The sequence below is a fragment of the Mustela erminea genome, chromosome 7 (assembly GCF_009829155.1).
Source record: "Mustela erminea isolate mMusErm1 chromosome 7, mMusErm1.Pri, whole genome shotgun sequence".
Lineage (NCBI taxonomy): Eukaryota > Metazoa > Chordata > Mammalia > Carnivora > Mustelidae > Mustela > Mustela erminea.
Window position 1 is genome coordinate 24,546,633 of NC_045620.1, and position 15,673 is coordinate 24,562,305.

General features: G+C 48.2%; 1 protein-coding gene across 3 annotated transcripts in view; it reads right to left on the reverse strand.

Annotated features, from left to right (window-relative positions):
- Window positions 1-9,287, reverse strand: part of ZNF341 (zinc finger protein 341) — a 45,201-nt gene extending 35,914 nt beyond the window's left edge. For 2 of the 3 annotated variants that reach the window (XM_032350937.1, XM_032350936.1), the window contains exons 1-3: window positions 9,172-9,287; window positions 3,857-3,967; window positions 1,223-1,419 (exon numbers count right to left, since the gene is read on the reverse strand). In XM_032350937.1, the coding sequence (XP_032206828.1) occupies window positions 1,223-1,419; window positions 3,857-3,967; window positions 9,172-9,202 (339 nt within the window). In that variant the 5' untranslated portion in view covers window positions 9,203-9,287. Of the gene's footprint in view, window positions 1-1,222; window positions 1,420-3,856; window positions 3,968-9,171 lie in introns of those variants that run through there. The other variant, XM_032350938.1, reaches the window with a different exon arrangement.
- Window positions 9,288-15,673: the final 6,386 nt, after the last annotated feature.

Below are 15,673 nucleotides of genomic sequence, written 5' to 3' on the forward strand. Positions count from 1 at the left end.
AGCCCTTGACCCGGGGGTCTCTGCTTTCCCCTGACCTCCAGACCTGCGGATCTGTCTGCGTCTTCACTCCCTCCATTAAAGACTGATGGATACCGCAAATCCAGCATGACCAGTGGACTCCTGACATCCCCCCACCAAATCTTCTTCTTGCTGTTTTCCCCACTTCGGGAAATGGCAGCTTCATCTCTGCAGTGGATCCCCCTCGACTCCTTCTGATCTCACTCCTCACATCCAACCCATCCACAGGCTCTACCGGCTCCACCTTCAAAACATTTCCAAAATCTCATCCCTTCTCTTCACCTCCACTGCCACCATCCCAGTCAAGCCACCACCACCAGATTGGTACAACAGGTCCCTAAATTTCCTGGGTTTCTCTCTTGACTCTCACCAAAATCCATTCACTCTACAGCAGCCAGAGTAAAAGAGTTTAAGTGTAAATCAGACTATGCCCATCGTCTGTTCAAAACCTTCCAGGGGCACCTGGGTGGTTCAGTGGGTTAAAGCCTCTGCCTTTAGCTCGGGTCATGATCCCAGGGTCCTGGGATCGAGCCCCGCATCAGACTCTGCTCGGCAGGGAGCCTGCCTGCTTCCTCCTCTCTCTCTCTCTGCCTGCCTCTCTGCCTACTCGTAATCTCTGCCTGTCAAATAAGTAAATAAAATCTTTAAAAAAAAAAAAAAAAAACCTTTCAAAGGCTCCCATCTCACTCAGAGTAAAAGCCACGAAACCCACATGTTTGTCAGGATTCCCCCTGCTCCCTGTCTGACCTTATCATCTCCTGCTCTCCTCCTCACGCACTCAGCCCCAGCCATGCTCACCTCCTTGCTGGTCCCGGAATAAACCCAGCACACTCCCCCCCCAGGGCCTTTGCATTTGCAGATCCCTTCTCCTGAAATACTCTTCCCCAAACTAGCAGCATGACTCATTCCCTCATCACCTTAGGTCTCTCCTCATATGTCACCTCTTCACAGAGCTCTTCCCCAAGTACCATTTACAAAATGGCAAAACCTCCCATCCCTGTCTTGGCATCCCCATCTCTCTGCACTTAACATCCTAAAAAAAGTCTGTCGTTCCGTATGTGTTTGGTACTATTTCACCCACCTCCATAAGGGCAGTGATTTGGAACATTTGTCTGTCACGATGCCCAGACAGTGCCTGACACAGAGTGCAAGCTCAAAAAAGACTTGAATGAATGAATGAACGAACACACAAACAAACGTATACCTGGCGATTGGCAGGAGGCGGGGCCTGCTGGACAGCTGCAGGGGCTGCCGAAGGGGTGTAGATGCTGTTGGTGGCCAATGAGACGGTGGCCAGGGGCGGGGCATTCCCCTGGCACTGTTCCCGCTTGTGGGTCATAAATGCCGGCAGCGAGTTGAACTGCTTCTTACACTTTCCGCAGAGAAAGACATCCTCATCATCTAGGGGTCACACCCACACGAACAGAGGGAGAGGAACAATGATGAAAAGCGAGACAAATGAGAGGGCACCATAGTGAGAGACAGGAGAACACCTGTGGCGGGACCACAAGCATGCCACCTTAACAGAAATCTGTGACTCGATGTGCATGTGTCTAGGGCCAACTTTGTGCTTCCAAAAGGAGATTTCAAAACCACGTAGGCTCCTACAGGAATATCCAGTCATGTCTCCCCAGGTATTGAAAAATTATGAATCAGGAAATAGTAGAGTGGGTGTGCTTCAAAGCTGAGAAATTTTGGAATCTTTATCCCACCTGAATTGTTCATCAGTCCCCAAATGGGCTACATGACCTTCTATGTTTCGGCATCCCCTGTTCCCTCTGCAGGCTTCTTCTCTCAGAACAACTCAGGCCACAAGACTCTGCTCAGATGTCACCTCCTTCAGGAAGCCTTCCTAAAGCTAGTCGCCACAGTTCCTTCTGCTGGGTGCATCGCTCATATCATACTTCTTCCCAGTACCGTCAGACTGTGAATCCCCCAAAAGGGAGGAAATAAGTCTTACTTATTACCATAACTGGCAGGATCTCCTGGGTATGTAGAAGCCCCTCCATGGGTATTTGCTGAATGAGTGAAAAACTCAATGAATGATTAGCTATAGTTGATACCACCCACTGAGGGTGGCCATGGTAGACCACGGCCATGTACTGTGCCAAGCACTTGACACATTGTGGCAGAAATGTGTACTTGTTGGGGTGCCTCGGTGGCTCAGTTGGTTAAGCATCTGTCTTTGGCTAGGGTCCTGATCCCAGGGTCCTTAGATCGAGCCCTACATCGGGCTCCCTGTTCAGTGGGAAGCCTGCTTCTCCCTCTCCCACACCCCCTGCTTGCTTGTGTTCCCTCTCTCACTATATCTTTCTCGGTCAAATAAGTAAATAAAATCTTTAAAAAAAAAAAAAAAAGAAGAAGAAAAAGAAACGTCTACTTGTTATTCAACAGCCACTCTTCCTTCTTAGACAGTAATAGTGGGAAACATGACCATCTAACTAAAGACTCTATCTCCCAGCCTTCTTTGCAGCTAGACATCATGTGACTGAATTCTAACCAATAGGGTAAGAGCAAAAGTATACTGTCTATGCAACTTTCTTTTAAAGGAAGGCATATAGGGATGCGTGGGTGGCTCAGTCAGTTAAGCATCTGCCTTTGGCTGGACTCATGATCCCAGAATGCGGGGATCAAGTCCCACATCGGGCTCCTTGCTTGGCGGGGAGACTGCTTCTCTCTCTGCCTCTTCCTGCCACTCCCCAGGCTCATGCTCTCTCTTTCTCTCTGACAAGTAAGTATATAAAATATTTTTTTAAAAAGGAAGGCATATGGGGCACCTGGGTGGCTCAGCCAGGTAAGCTTTTGCCCTTGCCTTGGGTCATGATCCTGGGGTCCTGGGATGGAGCCCCACACTGGGCTCCCTGCTCAGCAGGGAGTCTGCTTCACCCTCCGCCCCTCACCACACTTGTGCTTGCTCTCTCTCTCTCAGATATATAAATAAATTATTTTAAAATAACAAAGTAAAAAATAAAAGGAAGGAGTATGACTTCTACTTTATTCTTTCTTCCCTTTGTGTTGGCTAGAATGTGGAAATGAAAGTGGAAAGCTGGAGCAGCCAACCTGGACTGAGGCAGAGGGCAACAGAACCTTAGGAAAGAAAGGGTCTGAGTCTCACCACACCCACCCCAAACGCACATCAGGACTTCGTGTAAGAGAGAAATAAGCATTCATCTCTACAAACCACAAGAGACTTGTGTTCCTTATTTACAAAACAACTGAAAGTGAGTCCCAAGCATCCTCACAAGGTCTCTAAGAGGTTAAGACTATTATCCTCATTTTACAGATGTAGAAACTGAGGCACAGAGAAGTTTACTTGCTTGCCCAAGGTCACAGAGCCAGGAACTACGGGAACAAGGATTCAAACCCAGGTGGGTATCTCTCTGTGCCCAGAATTGTTCCCAAGTGTTCAAAAAATGTTTGTGGAATGAATAAATGAACACACAGACTCACACAGGGCTCTAAAGTTCCTTATCTTCTCTGTGTCTCAGGGGCCTGGCCTGGAAATTGGAGATTCATGTTCAGCCTGCTCTTTCCATAGAGGAGAGGTTGAGAAATAACTTTCTGGTCAAAGGTACAAGCATTACTAAGCTCCTAGCCATTCCCTATGTCATGAGCCTCATATTCACTAAGTGATTGAGAAAGTGCGTCCTCATTGCCAAGAAGAAACAAGCCTGAGCCTGAAGACTCAGGCTGGGAGGAAGGGGAGAGGGTTCAGGCACCAGATGGTATCCTGGGCACCCCAGTAGGCAATTCACTCCCATACCCCCTCACGAGCCCCATCTGCTTTTCACAGGAAGCTACCCACCCTTCCCACTGGTGAGCCTGCCCAGATACTTACCCAGTGGCTGGATAGCAGGAGGTGCATTGACACTCTGGCCTGTTGGATCAGGGACTGCTCCTTGGCCATCCAACAGTGACTGGACGGCCAGGACAGTCTGATTGTCCATTCCTGAAAAAAGAAATGGAGTCTCTGACTTCCCCTTCACGAGCCAGACCCAAAGCAAGCCCTCTGTGGCAAAGACGGCTGGCTGTGCCCCAATATACATTCTCTCCTACTTCCACTGTAATAGAACCCAAGATTTTTGGCTGAAAATATGGCCCCACAATAAAGATTACATTTCCCAGCTACTTTTGCAGCTAGGGACTGTCTAAATTCTGGACAATGGGGGAAGAAAGGTGTCCTATGGCAGTAGCTGGTTAGTTATTTTAAAACTGCCTGGTACGGGATGCCCTTTTTTTGCCCTAGCCACCACCCCAGATCATAAAGATAAGAGCCATACCCTAGGGATTGCAGGGCACAATTGGGAAAGGTCCTGGGCCTCTGAGAACCTTGTAGAACACAGCCACCCTTGGAGCTTTGGGCTGTCTTCCTCTGGTCTCCCATATGAGAGAAATAAACTTCTACCTTGTTTAAACCACTAGGCTTCTCTCTTCCTCAGGGAACAGTCTGATCCTAAATCATAAACCCCTCCACAAATCATGTTACTGAGTCTTCCCCATCCTACCCCACAAATTTGTTTGCTCTTGGGCGTCCCTGCTTCCCTTGTTTTCCGACGTGTACTTCTTTCAGTTCCTCAGTAAACTGTGTAATCGAATTTATGGTCAGGACACCCGTGGGAACCTGAGTACTTCCATGTTTTCCAGTCAGCTATCACTACTGCCGAGGTTCATAATAGTACAGTCTAGCCATGTCACCAGCGGGAGGACGGGCCTCCTCACATCTAAGTGGCCACCAAACCACACTGCCTCCCTCCCAAAAAACCCAGAGGGTACCTCCTTCTCTCTGTCCCCACAGCCAATGCTCTGCTCCCAACCTCTTCCAACCTTTTACCTGGACACCTGCTCCAGCTTCCAAAGGCAATGCAAATTGGAACTATTAGCTGCCACAGCCGAAGTGAATTCATACTTTCTCTTGTCCCAATGCATGTTGTGTCTCTCCTGAGGCCAGCACTTCCCTCCAACTCCTCCTGCTCCCTCAGAAACCACTCTCCACAGCAAATGGTCCCTGTCTTCACGGTATGTCTGCAACCTCTCCTTCCCATCAACACTACACATGCTCAGGTCTCTCTAGAATTCCCTCTCTTTGAACCCATGTTCCTATTTCTCCTCCCTTCAACAAGAATCATCCGTCCATCGCCTCTACACACCTCCCAATCCTCCTCTACCCACTTCATGGGCTTAAGCCCCCAGCATTCCACCAAAATCACCAAAGAACATCTGGCAGCATCGGACATTCCTTCCTGAGACACTCCCCTGGCTCTAGGATACCTCCCTCCTGGGTCTTCTTCCACCTCTCTGTTCATTCCTTCATAGCTTGCTCTGCTCTCGTCTGTCCAAAACTCTTCTAGGGGCGCCTGGGTGGCTCAGTGGGTTAAAGCCTCTGCCTTCGGCTCAGGTCATGGTCTCAGTGTCCTGGGATCGAGCCCTGCATCGGGCTCTCTTCTCGGCAGGGAGCCTGCTTCCTTCTCTCTCTGCCTGCCTCTGCCTACTTGTGATCTGTCTGTCAAATAAACAAAATCTTTAAAAATAAATAAATAAATAAAAAGGAATGAAATACTGATAGGCATAATAACTTGGGTGAATCTTAGGGAATTATGATAAGTGGGAAAAAAGCCAATTTCAAAGCTCATATACTATATGATTCCATTTATATGACATTCTTGAAATGACAAACTTTTAGAACTGGAGGACGGATTAGTGGTTGACAGACACCAAGGATGATGGGGAGTGGGGAAGGAGGTGGGTTTGGCTATCAAAGGGCAACCTTTTATGGTGATGTAACTGTTCAATATGTTGTAATATAAAATAGTCTTGCATGTTACATTGAGGAAAACTAGGTAAAGGGTATATAGGAATCTACAGAAAAAAACCCACAATGATTTCAAAATAAAATATTTGATTCAAGGGGCACCTCAGTGGCTCAGTGGGTTAAAGCACCTGCCTTCGGCTCAGGTCATGATCCCTGGGATCCCTGGGATCCCTGGGACCTGGGCTCAGGTCCTGGGATCAAGCCCCATGTAGGGCTCTCTGCTTAGGAAGGAGCTTGCTTCTCCCTCTCTCTCTGCCTGCCACTCCCCCTACTTGCACGCATTCTCTCTTTCTCTTTGTGAAATAAATAAAATCTTAAAAAAAAATTTTTTTTTTAAATTTTGATTCAAAAAATACTGCCTGTCAAAACTATGGAGACAATCAGAAGATCAGGGGTTCCCAGGGGTTTTGTTGGGGGGGGGGCTATGAAGAGCCAGAACAGAGAGGATTTTTAGAGCAGTGAAAATACTCTGTGATGATATTATAATGAGGGATATATGTCACTGCACATTTGTCCAAGAGAATGTGCAACACCCACAGTGAACATAAAGAAAAGCCATCGATTTTGGATGATTATGATGTGTCAGTGTGGAGTCATCCTTGGTACCAAATGTACCATTTGGGCGAATTATGTTGTTAATGGGGGAGGCTAGTCACGTGTGAGTTTCTTCAGGAAATCTCTATACCTTCCTTTCAACTTTGTTGTCAACCTAAAGCTGCTAAAACTAAAAAATAGTCTTTTAAAAAAGACTGCCGGGCGCCTGGGTGGCTCAGTGGGTTAAGCCGCTGCCTTCGGCTCAGGTCATGATCTCAGGGTCCTGGGATCGAGTCCCCCATCGGGCTCTCTGCTCGGCGGAGAGCCTGCTTCCCTCTCTCTCTCTCTGCCTGCCTCTCGATCTACTTGTGATTTCTCTCTGTCAAATAAATAAATAAAATCTTTAAATAAATAAATAAATAAATATAAAAAAGACTGCCTGTCTGGGGCGCCTGGGTGGCTCAATGGGTTAAAGCCTCTGCCTTCGGCTCAGGTCATGATCCCAGCAGCCCCGCATCGGGCTCTCTGCTCTGCAGGGAGCCTGCTTCCTCCTCTCTCTCTGCCTGCCTCTCTGCCTACTTGTGATCTCTGTCTGTCAAATAAATAAAATCTTTTAAAAAATAAATAAATAAATAAAAAAGGCTGCCTGTCTAAAACTGAGATCCAGCGAAGTGTGTCACCCTCACTGCTCAGTTTTACCTCTTCCAATAATTCTCATCAACAAGAGGCACCAATGTCCACCCAACCAGAGCCCCTAGGGCACCCCTTTACTCTTTCCCCAAACTCTTCTCATTTCCAGTCCTTCAGCAGCAAGTCTAGCCTATTCTGCCCCTATTGCCTCTCTTTAGATCTACTTTCCTCCTTCCTGTATCTGTCCCCCTGGCCCAGGCCACCGCTGGTTCTCAGCAGGACAACTGCAGCTACTTCCCTCATCTCCCCGCTGCCACTCTGGCCCCCTGCAGTGCGTCCTCAGAGCAGCCAGGAGTGAACTTTATAAAACATACATCAGATTGTTCTGCTCCCCTGCTGAAAACCCTTTCTCAGCTCCACAGTGATTGCAAGATAAAGTTCACAAGTCTCAGCTCTAACTCCTCACTCACATGAACTTCTGTGAATCCAAGAAGACCTCTCTTCCCCCAGGGCTTTGCAAGCACAGATCCTACTGCCTGGGTCACCTCTGGGTCCTCACAGTTCCACTGTCCTTGCCCTAGCCAAGCATGCATGTCACTGTTCTAGGAACTGGTTTTTCTTTTAATTTCCCCATCACTCAATACATGAACACATTCTTGTAGTAAAAACTCAAACGTGGAGGGCGTCCATGGAAGCTAAAGAGAAAGTAGGCCTCACCCTATTCTACTAGTCTTCCAGAGGTTAAGTACACTGACCCTGTCCCTCCACATTGGTCACCCTAAAAGCTGGCACTAAAAGCCAGCTAAGGTAATCTTCTTTTATGGTATACCTTTTCTGTAATTGTATAATTTTAATAGTTGTTTGTTCTATAATTTCTATATGCCTCCCTCCACTCATGTGCCCCCTGCCCAATTGTGGGGCAGGAATTGTGTCTGGCTCAGTAAGTATTCCTGAGATTGAAATTCTCCCCCCGGGGGGTGGGGGTGGGAAGTTCTCACCTATTTCATGGTGAGAACTCCGATCCTCCAAAAAGTGAAGGGACATAGCTGAAATGTCCTATGGGTCTCAAGTCTCAGCAACATTCTACTAGTCTGGCCAACTTTCAGTCTTCTGATTTATCACACCCCTCTAAGAGCATTCCCAGGTCTGTATCCCGCACCCACCCCACCCCCGCAACCTACCCTGTGCCACAGTCCTCAAGTCAGTAAGGCTCCCGCCCACCCATCCATGGCCTGCAGGAGCATAGAGAGGTCTATGCAGTGTTTGCTGACTCCAAAGTCCACAATTCCCCTGTGCCTGAGGTCTACTTCCACGCCTGGAACCTCCAGAGCACAGGACAATTAGATGGCGCCCAGTGTTTACAGGGTTCCGTCTGAGGGCACTGTGTGTCCCAGCCAAGCACACCGCTGACACCCATCGTTTCTTGATCTGAGTGTATAAAGCTCTGCACCCAAGCACGGTGCACAAAATAGGCACCTAGTGTTTGTTGGTTTGCGTGTGTGAGCACCGATGGCCTTGCACCCAGGTAGGACCTATCCTTTCCTGGTCTGATTTTGAGAGACCACCTTGGGCATGAGGCACAGTTGGCCCTCAATACAAGTCGTTCGTGGTCAGGACGCCTAGTTAGGTTGCTTCAGCCGCCAAGCCCTTCCCGCCCCATTACCACCGCCTCCCTCAGCGCGGACTTTGCGAGGCCTGTTTTCCACTGAGCTGCCTCTCCGGCTGTTCCCTCCAGGACATCCCTCCTGCGCCGACCCGAGGCCCTCGCCGCTGACGCTGTTCCTGTCCAAGGCCTTCCCCCCTCCGCCCCGGCCATGCTCTCCCCCGGCTGTTCTGCCCCGGAGCTCCCTCGCCTCCCCCAGGGCTTTCTCTCCTCGCTGTTCCTGTCCGGCTGTACCCCCTGCGCCGGGCCTCGGCTCCCGCGGCTGTTCTGGTCCCATACCACCGCCCTCCGCCATTGAGCCTATCTCCGCCGCTGTTCCGGTCCCGGTGCCCACCCCCCCGCCGGGCCTCGGCTCCCGCGGCTGTTCCCGCCCGTGCCCCTCCCGCCCCGTGGCTGTTCTGGCCCCGGCGCCCTCCGCCCCGCGGCCGCCGCGTGCCCTGGGCCCGGCTCTGCGAGGACGCGGCGGGAGGGGGCGCAACGTGGAACAGCCGCCTCCCCCGGCCCCGCCGCCGCTCACCCTCCAGGGCCTCGAAAATCGTCTGCGCCATCTTGGAGCTGCCGCTGTCTCGGGAGCCGAAGCGGGGCTACGTGAGCATTGTGGGAACCGCGGTGGGGTCAGGGCCGCCAGGGGGCGCTCGGGAGCTGCCGCCGAGGCCCCTCACCCCCCCCACCCCGCCCGCCGTCCGGGAAATTCAGCAGTAAGCTCCCCTGTCATGCCTAGATAACCCAGCCACCGGCATGTGGATCCCCAAACCTGTCTCACATGAACCCCCAGTTCTGCATACTGACCCCATCCCAGCCGCACACAGGAGACCTCCCAACTGGGTATTGGACCTCTAATATTATCTGGACCTGCCACCCCCACCCCTGCACACGAGACTCCCATTTCTGCAACATGGAACTTATTTCCACAGCACACAGTATCCCCCACGTAACTCGGACCACCCAACTGTGTCACGGCGACTTCCACCTAACCCAAGACCCCTGCCTTAGCTGTGCAACACTGATTCTCCTAATTGTTCCCAACCATAGCGAGCCCCATCACTACCCAGTGGGAGTCACCTGTCTCCTGAAGTGCCTCCCATCTCAACCTGGTCTTAATCCCCCATCCTCTCAAGAGATTTACCCATAGCTGTTAGTTAACTCCCACTTGCACCTGTTGGGGACCTCATTTCCTCTTCATACAGACCTCCATCCCTGCCTCCTGCAGACTGCATTCTGTCAATAAAACCCCAATACCGGCCTCAGCAACCTCCAACCCAGCCTTAAAGAAAGACTATCCAGGTCTCCCAGATTCCTCCCCCGCACCTCCAGTCCTCACTGGGACACCCCCACAGCACTGCTCTCCATAGTTCATGCTCCATTAGCCGCTAATTGAGAGTTTACTATGCACCAAGTCCTATAATAGTTCCAGGACCCAGTGCTCCCTTCCCTTGGAGTTAGGGATGGGGGAAGCAGACAAATTTAATTTTTATATATTAAAAATTATTTAATTACTAGGGGGGTGAGGGGTTAGGTGAGCCTGGTGGTGGGTATTAAGGAGGGTACGTATTGCATGGAGCACTGAGTATGGTGCACAAACAATGAATCCTGGAACACTGAAAAAATAAAATTTAAAAAAATTATTTAGGTACAAGGTGTGACAGTGGTTCCAAAGAAGTACGCTTGGACCGCAAGGAAGAGTTGGGGAGTGTGTGGAGGGGATAGGCAACCAGGGAGGTCCCCTCAATCATGATTTCTTATGAATGTGGCCAGATCCTCCAACTGGACTACCGTGGGTTTGACCCTAAATGTTCTCATTGTTTTTTCTTAAATATCTATATTAGTCTCATCCAAAGTAATAACCATAAAAAATCACAATTTTCATTTTCTCATATTCACTAAATATATAACTCCTAAGAGTAAAAACAAGCAAACAAACAAACAAAAATTGCTCAAAGGTCCTTTGTCAGGGCGCCTGGGTGGCTCAGTCAGTTAGGCGGCTGCCTTCGGCTCGGGTCATGATCCCAGGGTCCTGGGATCGAACCCTGCCTCAGGCTTCCTGCTCAGTGGACAGGCAGCTTCTCCCTCTCTCTCTGCCTGCCACTCTGCCTAATTGTGCGCTCTCTCTCTCTGTCAAATAAATAAATAAAATCTTTAAAACAAAACAAAAAAACAAAGGTTGTTTGTCCTGTGGAACATTACCAGCCATTGTTCCTGATAAGTTGCCTCACAGACCCTCCACTTGCACACCCCCTCAAGGTCCATTTCTACTGATGAACTCCCCATCTTGTGCCAAATACAGCCCCTGTCTTCCCCAACACTACACCCCTTCCCCTCCCTATTCACACTTGCACAGCAAGCCCTGAGCAAATGTCCCCCAAAGAGAACCTACCATTTTCCCAGATTGCATGCCTCACCTTCTTTCCTGGGAACTTTGGAGACCTGGGGCCCTCCTCAAGCCCTAAACACCACTTTCCATTGCCTCTCTGACAGGAATGGGGCCAGGGATCCCTCCTCCATGTCTTTTCTTCCCCATTGATCCAGTGGCCTCAGATTCTTGTCATCTCTCCCCTTCAAGAGCTTCTCGATATAAACTGTTCTTTTTAAAAATTATTCAAATTATATATTAATACATTCACACTCATTTAATTAGAACTGACCCTTGAACAACGTGGGGGTTGGGACACCAGCCTTGCATACAGTTGAAAATCCTGTGTATAATTTCTTTTTCCTTTTAAAGACTTTATTTATCTGTTGTTTGAGAGAGAGAGAGCATGAGAAGGGAGAGGTCAGCAGGAGAAGCAGACTCCGTGTCAAGCAGGGAGTCCAATGTGGGACTTGATCCCAGGACTCCAGGATTATTACCTGAGCAGAAGGCAGTTGCTTAACCAACTGAGCCACCCAGGTGCCCCTGTGTATAACTTCTGACTCCTCAAAAACATACCTACTAATAGCCTACTGTGACCAATAGCATAAAGTCGGTTAACAAATATTTCGTATGTTATATGTATTATATACTGTATTCTTACAATAAAACTAGAGAAAAGAAAATGTTATTAAAATCACAAGAAAGGGGCGCCTGGGTGGCTCAGTGGGTTAAAGCCTCTGCCTTCGGCTCAGGTCATGATCCCAGGGTCCTGGGATCAAGCCCCGCATCGGGCTCTCTGCTTAGCAGGGAGCCTGCTTCCTCTTCCCTCTCTCTCTGCCTGCCTTTCTGCCTACTTGTGATCTCTATCTGTCTAATAAAATAAATTTTAAAAAAAAAATCTAAAAAAAATAAATAAATAAAAAATAAAATAAAATAAAATCACAAGGAAGAGGGACATCTAGCTGACTCTGTTGGTAGAGCATGTAACTCTTGAGGTTGTGAGTTTGAGCACCACATGGGGTGTAGAGATTACTTAAAAATAAAATCTTTAGAAAAGAGAGGGGACACTTGGGTGGCTCAGTAGGTTAAACTTCTGACTCTTGGTTTCAGCTGGGGTGCGGTCTCAGGGTTGTGAGATTAGCCCTGAGTCAGGCTTGGTACTCATCGGGGAAATCTGTTTGGGATTATCTCTTTCCGTCCAACTCTGCCCTCCCCCCATGCCCTCCTCCCCCCGCTTGGCTCTCACATGCTCTCTCTCTCTCTCTCTAATAAATAAAATAAAATTTTAAAAATATTTTATTTATTTATTTGAGAGAAAGAGACACATCGAGAGAGGGAACACAAACAGGGGGAGTGGGAGAGGGAGAAGCAGGCTTCCCACTGAGCAGGGAGCCTGATTCGGGCCTTGTTCCCAGGACCCTGGGATCATGACCTGAGCTGAAGGCAGACGCTTAACAACTAAGCCACCCAGGTGCCCCATAAATGAAATAAATCTTTTTTTTTAAGATTTTATTGATTTATTTGACAGATAGAGATCACAAGTAGGCAGAGAGGCAGGCAGAGAGAGAAGAGGAAACAGATTTCCTGCTAAGCAGAGAGCCCGATGTGGGGTTCAATCCCAGGACCCTGGGATCATGACCTGAGCCGAAGGCAGAGGCTTTAACCCACTGAGCCACCCAGGTGCCCCTAAAATAAATCTTTAAAAAAAAAAAAGAAGGGAAAATACATTTGTAGCACTGTACTGTAAAAAAAAAATTCACCTGCATAGTTGAAACCCATGTTGTGCAAGGGTTAACTGTAATTTAAAATATTTATTACAGTAGCACCTGGGTGGCTCAGTTGATTCATCGTCTGCCTTTGGCTCAGGTCATGATCCCAGGGTCCTGGGATTGAACCACACATCGGGCTCCCTGCTCAGTGGAGAGCATGCTTCTCTCTCTCTCTCTGTCTCTCTGTCTCTCTCCCCACTCATTCTCTCTCTCAAATAAATTAAAAAAATCATAATAAATAAAATATTTATTACATCCATATTGTGTTAGACATTGTTCTAGATGCTGGGGACATGCCATGGACATAAAGACAAAAATCCTTGCTTTCATGGAGTCATAGTCCTGCAGGCAAGATGGACTGTAAACAAGAAAAAAAAGAGAGGGGTGCCTGGATGGCTCAGTGGGTTAAGCCACTGCCTTCGGCTCAGGTCATGATCTCAGGGTCCTGGGATCGAGTCCCGCATCGGGCTCTCTGCTCAGCAGGGAGCCTGCTTCCTCCTCTCTCTCTCTCTCTGCCTGCCTCTGCCTGCTTGTGATCTCTCTCTGTCAAATAAATAAATAAAATCTTTAAAAAAAAAAAAAAAGAGAAATATTCTGAGACTTTATATATTTTTTTCCTCTGCAGGAAAGGAAGCTACCTTAGACAGGATGGTGAGGGAAGGCCTCTCTGAGGAGGTAGACTTGAGAATTGAAATGGAGTCATATGGAGGAAGGAAACATGTGGAACTCTTTGGCTGTGTCATCTTAGGCAAGTGCAAAGACCCTGAGGTCTAAATGAAAGAAGACCAAGGATTGTAAAGGAACAACTGAGGATAATAAGTGAGGTATGGGTACAGGAGGATGAGGATGGAGAAACAGACAAGGCCACTGTGAGGGTTGAGATTTAGTTCTGAGGGTGATGGGAGGAGGCACTGGATAGTAAAAGTTTCTACTAACACAAGTCTTGGTAGTTTTCCATATACTTCCATATATCCAGGTGTACAGGCACATACTTGATTTTTATTTCTTCTTCAGGTCTTTGCAAATTTTGCTCTGTCTTACCAAAATGCTGTTCTTCCACCGTCACTGGAACACCACAAGCTTGCCTTTGTGCCTCCTCTAAAATCTTTCCTTGATCTGCCTGGATGGGATCCCTCTCTCCATTGCTGTTCCTGTTTCTCACAGTACCTGGTACTACTGCTTTCACGTGATACTTCTCTTAGAAATCCCCCTTCCTTCCACCCCCCTCAATAGGAGCTCTCAAGCACCGGAGGTACTTCACCCTTCTGGTTGGAACTCAGAGCCTGACACAGAGTAACCTGAGAAATGCTTGTTAATTGACCAGTTGACTGACAGAGCAGCTGAATGAGTTTTCAGGGATGTAGAACCCACCTCCAACAGGCTCCCCATTCGGGCTGAGCCCTGCTCTGAACTTTCTGCTCCTCACCTCCATCTCCTCATCTACCCAAATCTGTCAGTCCTAGGTCCTGTTTCCTTAGACAGCTTAGAGACTCCTGGTATACCTAACACGGTAATTCTAGGCATGGAACCAAGCAGGGAGGAAGGAAAGTTTGGGAAACTTCCAGTGTCCCCTTCCACAATGAGTGCTCCAGCCACCCCAGAAATGTTAACTTCTCCATGGGGAGAGAACTCAAGAGCAGCTTAAACCAGATTCCCAGCTGCAAGGGAAAGGAAGTGAGGACTCGCATAGCTGGGCCCTGACATCTTGTTCATTGGCATTGGTAGGAGACAGCAAAACATGGTGGCTGCTATGGGCTGAATTGTGTCCCCCCAGAATTCATATGTTGACATTCTAACCCCTAGTACCCCAGAATGTAACTGTATTTGGATATTGGGCCTTTAAAAGAAGTATTTAAGGGGCGCCTGGGTGGCTCAGTGGGTTAAGCCGCTGCCTTCGGCTCAGGTCATGATCTCAGGGTCCTGGGATCGAGTCCCACATCGGGCTCTCTGCTTAGCAGGGAGCCTGCTTCCTCCTCTCTCTCTCTCTCTGCCTGCCTCTCTGCCTACTTGTGATCTCTCTCTGTCAAATAAATAAAATCTTTAAAAAAAAAAAAAAGAAGAAGTATTTAAGACTAAATGAGGTTATATAAGTGGGTTCTATCTAGTATGACTGGGGCCCTAAGAGGAAATTTGGACCCAAGTATGTACAGAGAAGACCATATGAAGACACAAGGAGAAGACAGTCAACTACAAACCTTTCAGTGTTCTTCAGAGGATATTTTTATATTTTAATGTAGCATTGCCACCATTTTCAGAAGAAGGATTACCTGAATAAGCCAGTCCACTATTACTGAAAAGGAAGAAAGGGAGAAGGAAAGGAAAGGAAAAGAAAGGGAATCCAGTTTCAGTGCTAAAATATGCCAAGTATAATTCTTCCTTCACTGACCTCTGACACCATCTTCTGACACTGACCCAGGCAGTAATATCCCAGATAAATATAACATGGCCCGAGTACTAGGGGATACCCTCACAAACCACAGCCACCACTCAACATGTAGCTGTTATCCAATGACAACTCCACACAGTGATACACATAAATTCCACCCACCAGTACTCTGGAAGATATCAACCCCAAACTGTACTGCTTCAACAAACATATGCTGGACACCCACCATGTGCTAAGTGCTGGGATTACAGCAGAGAACAAGACAGACAAAGTTTCTACGGTCATGGAATTTACAGCCTGGTAGGGGCAACAGACGATGGACATGAAGCAAACAAATGATTTCAAAGAGTGAAAAGTTATACGAAGGAAATAAAAGGAATCAGCTACTTTAGATGGGACATCTAGGAAACCCGCTCTGAAGAGGTGGCATTTGATCTGAAACCTGAAGACTAAAATGGAGCCCGCCATGCCGATAATGAATCCCAGTCAGGAAAATTCTAGGTGCAAAGGCGCT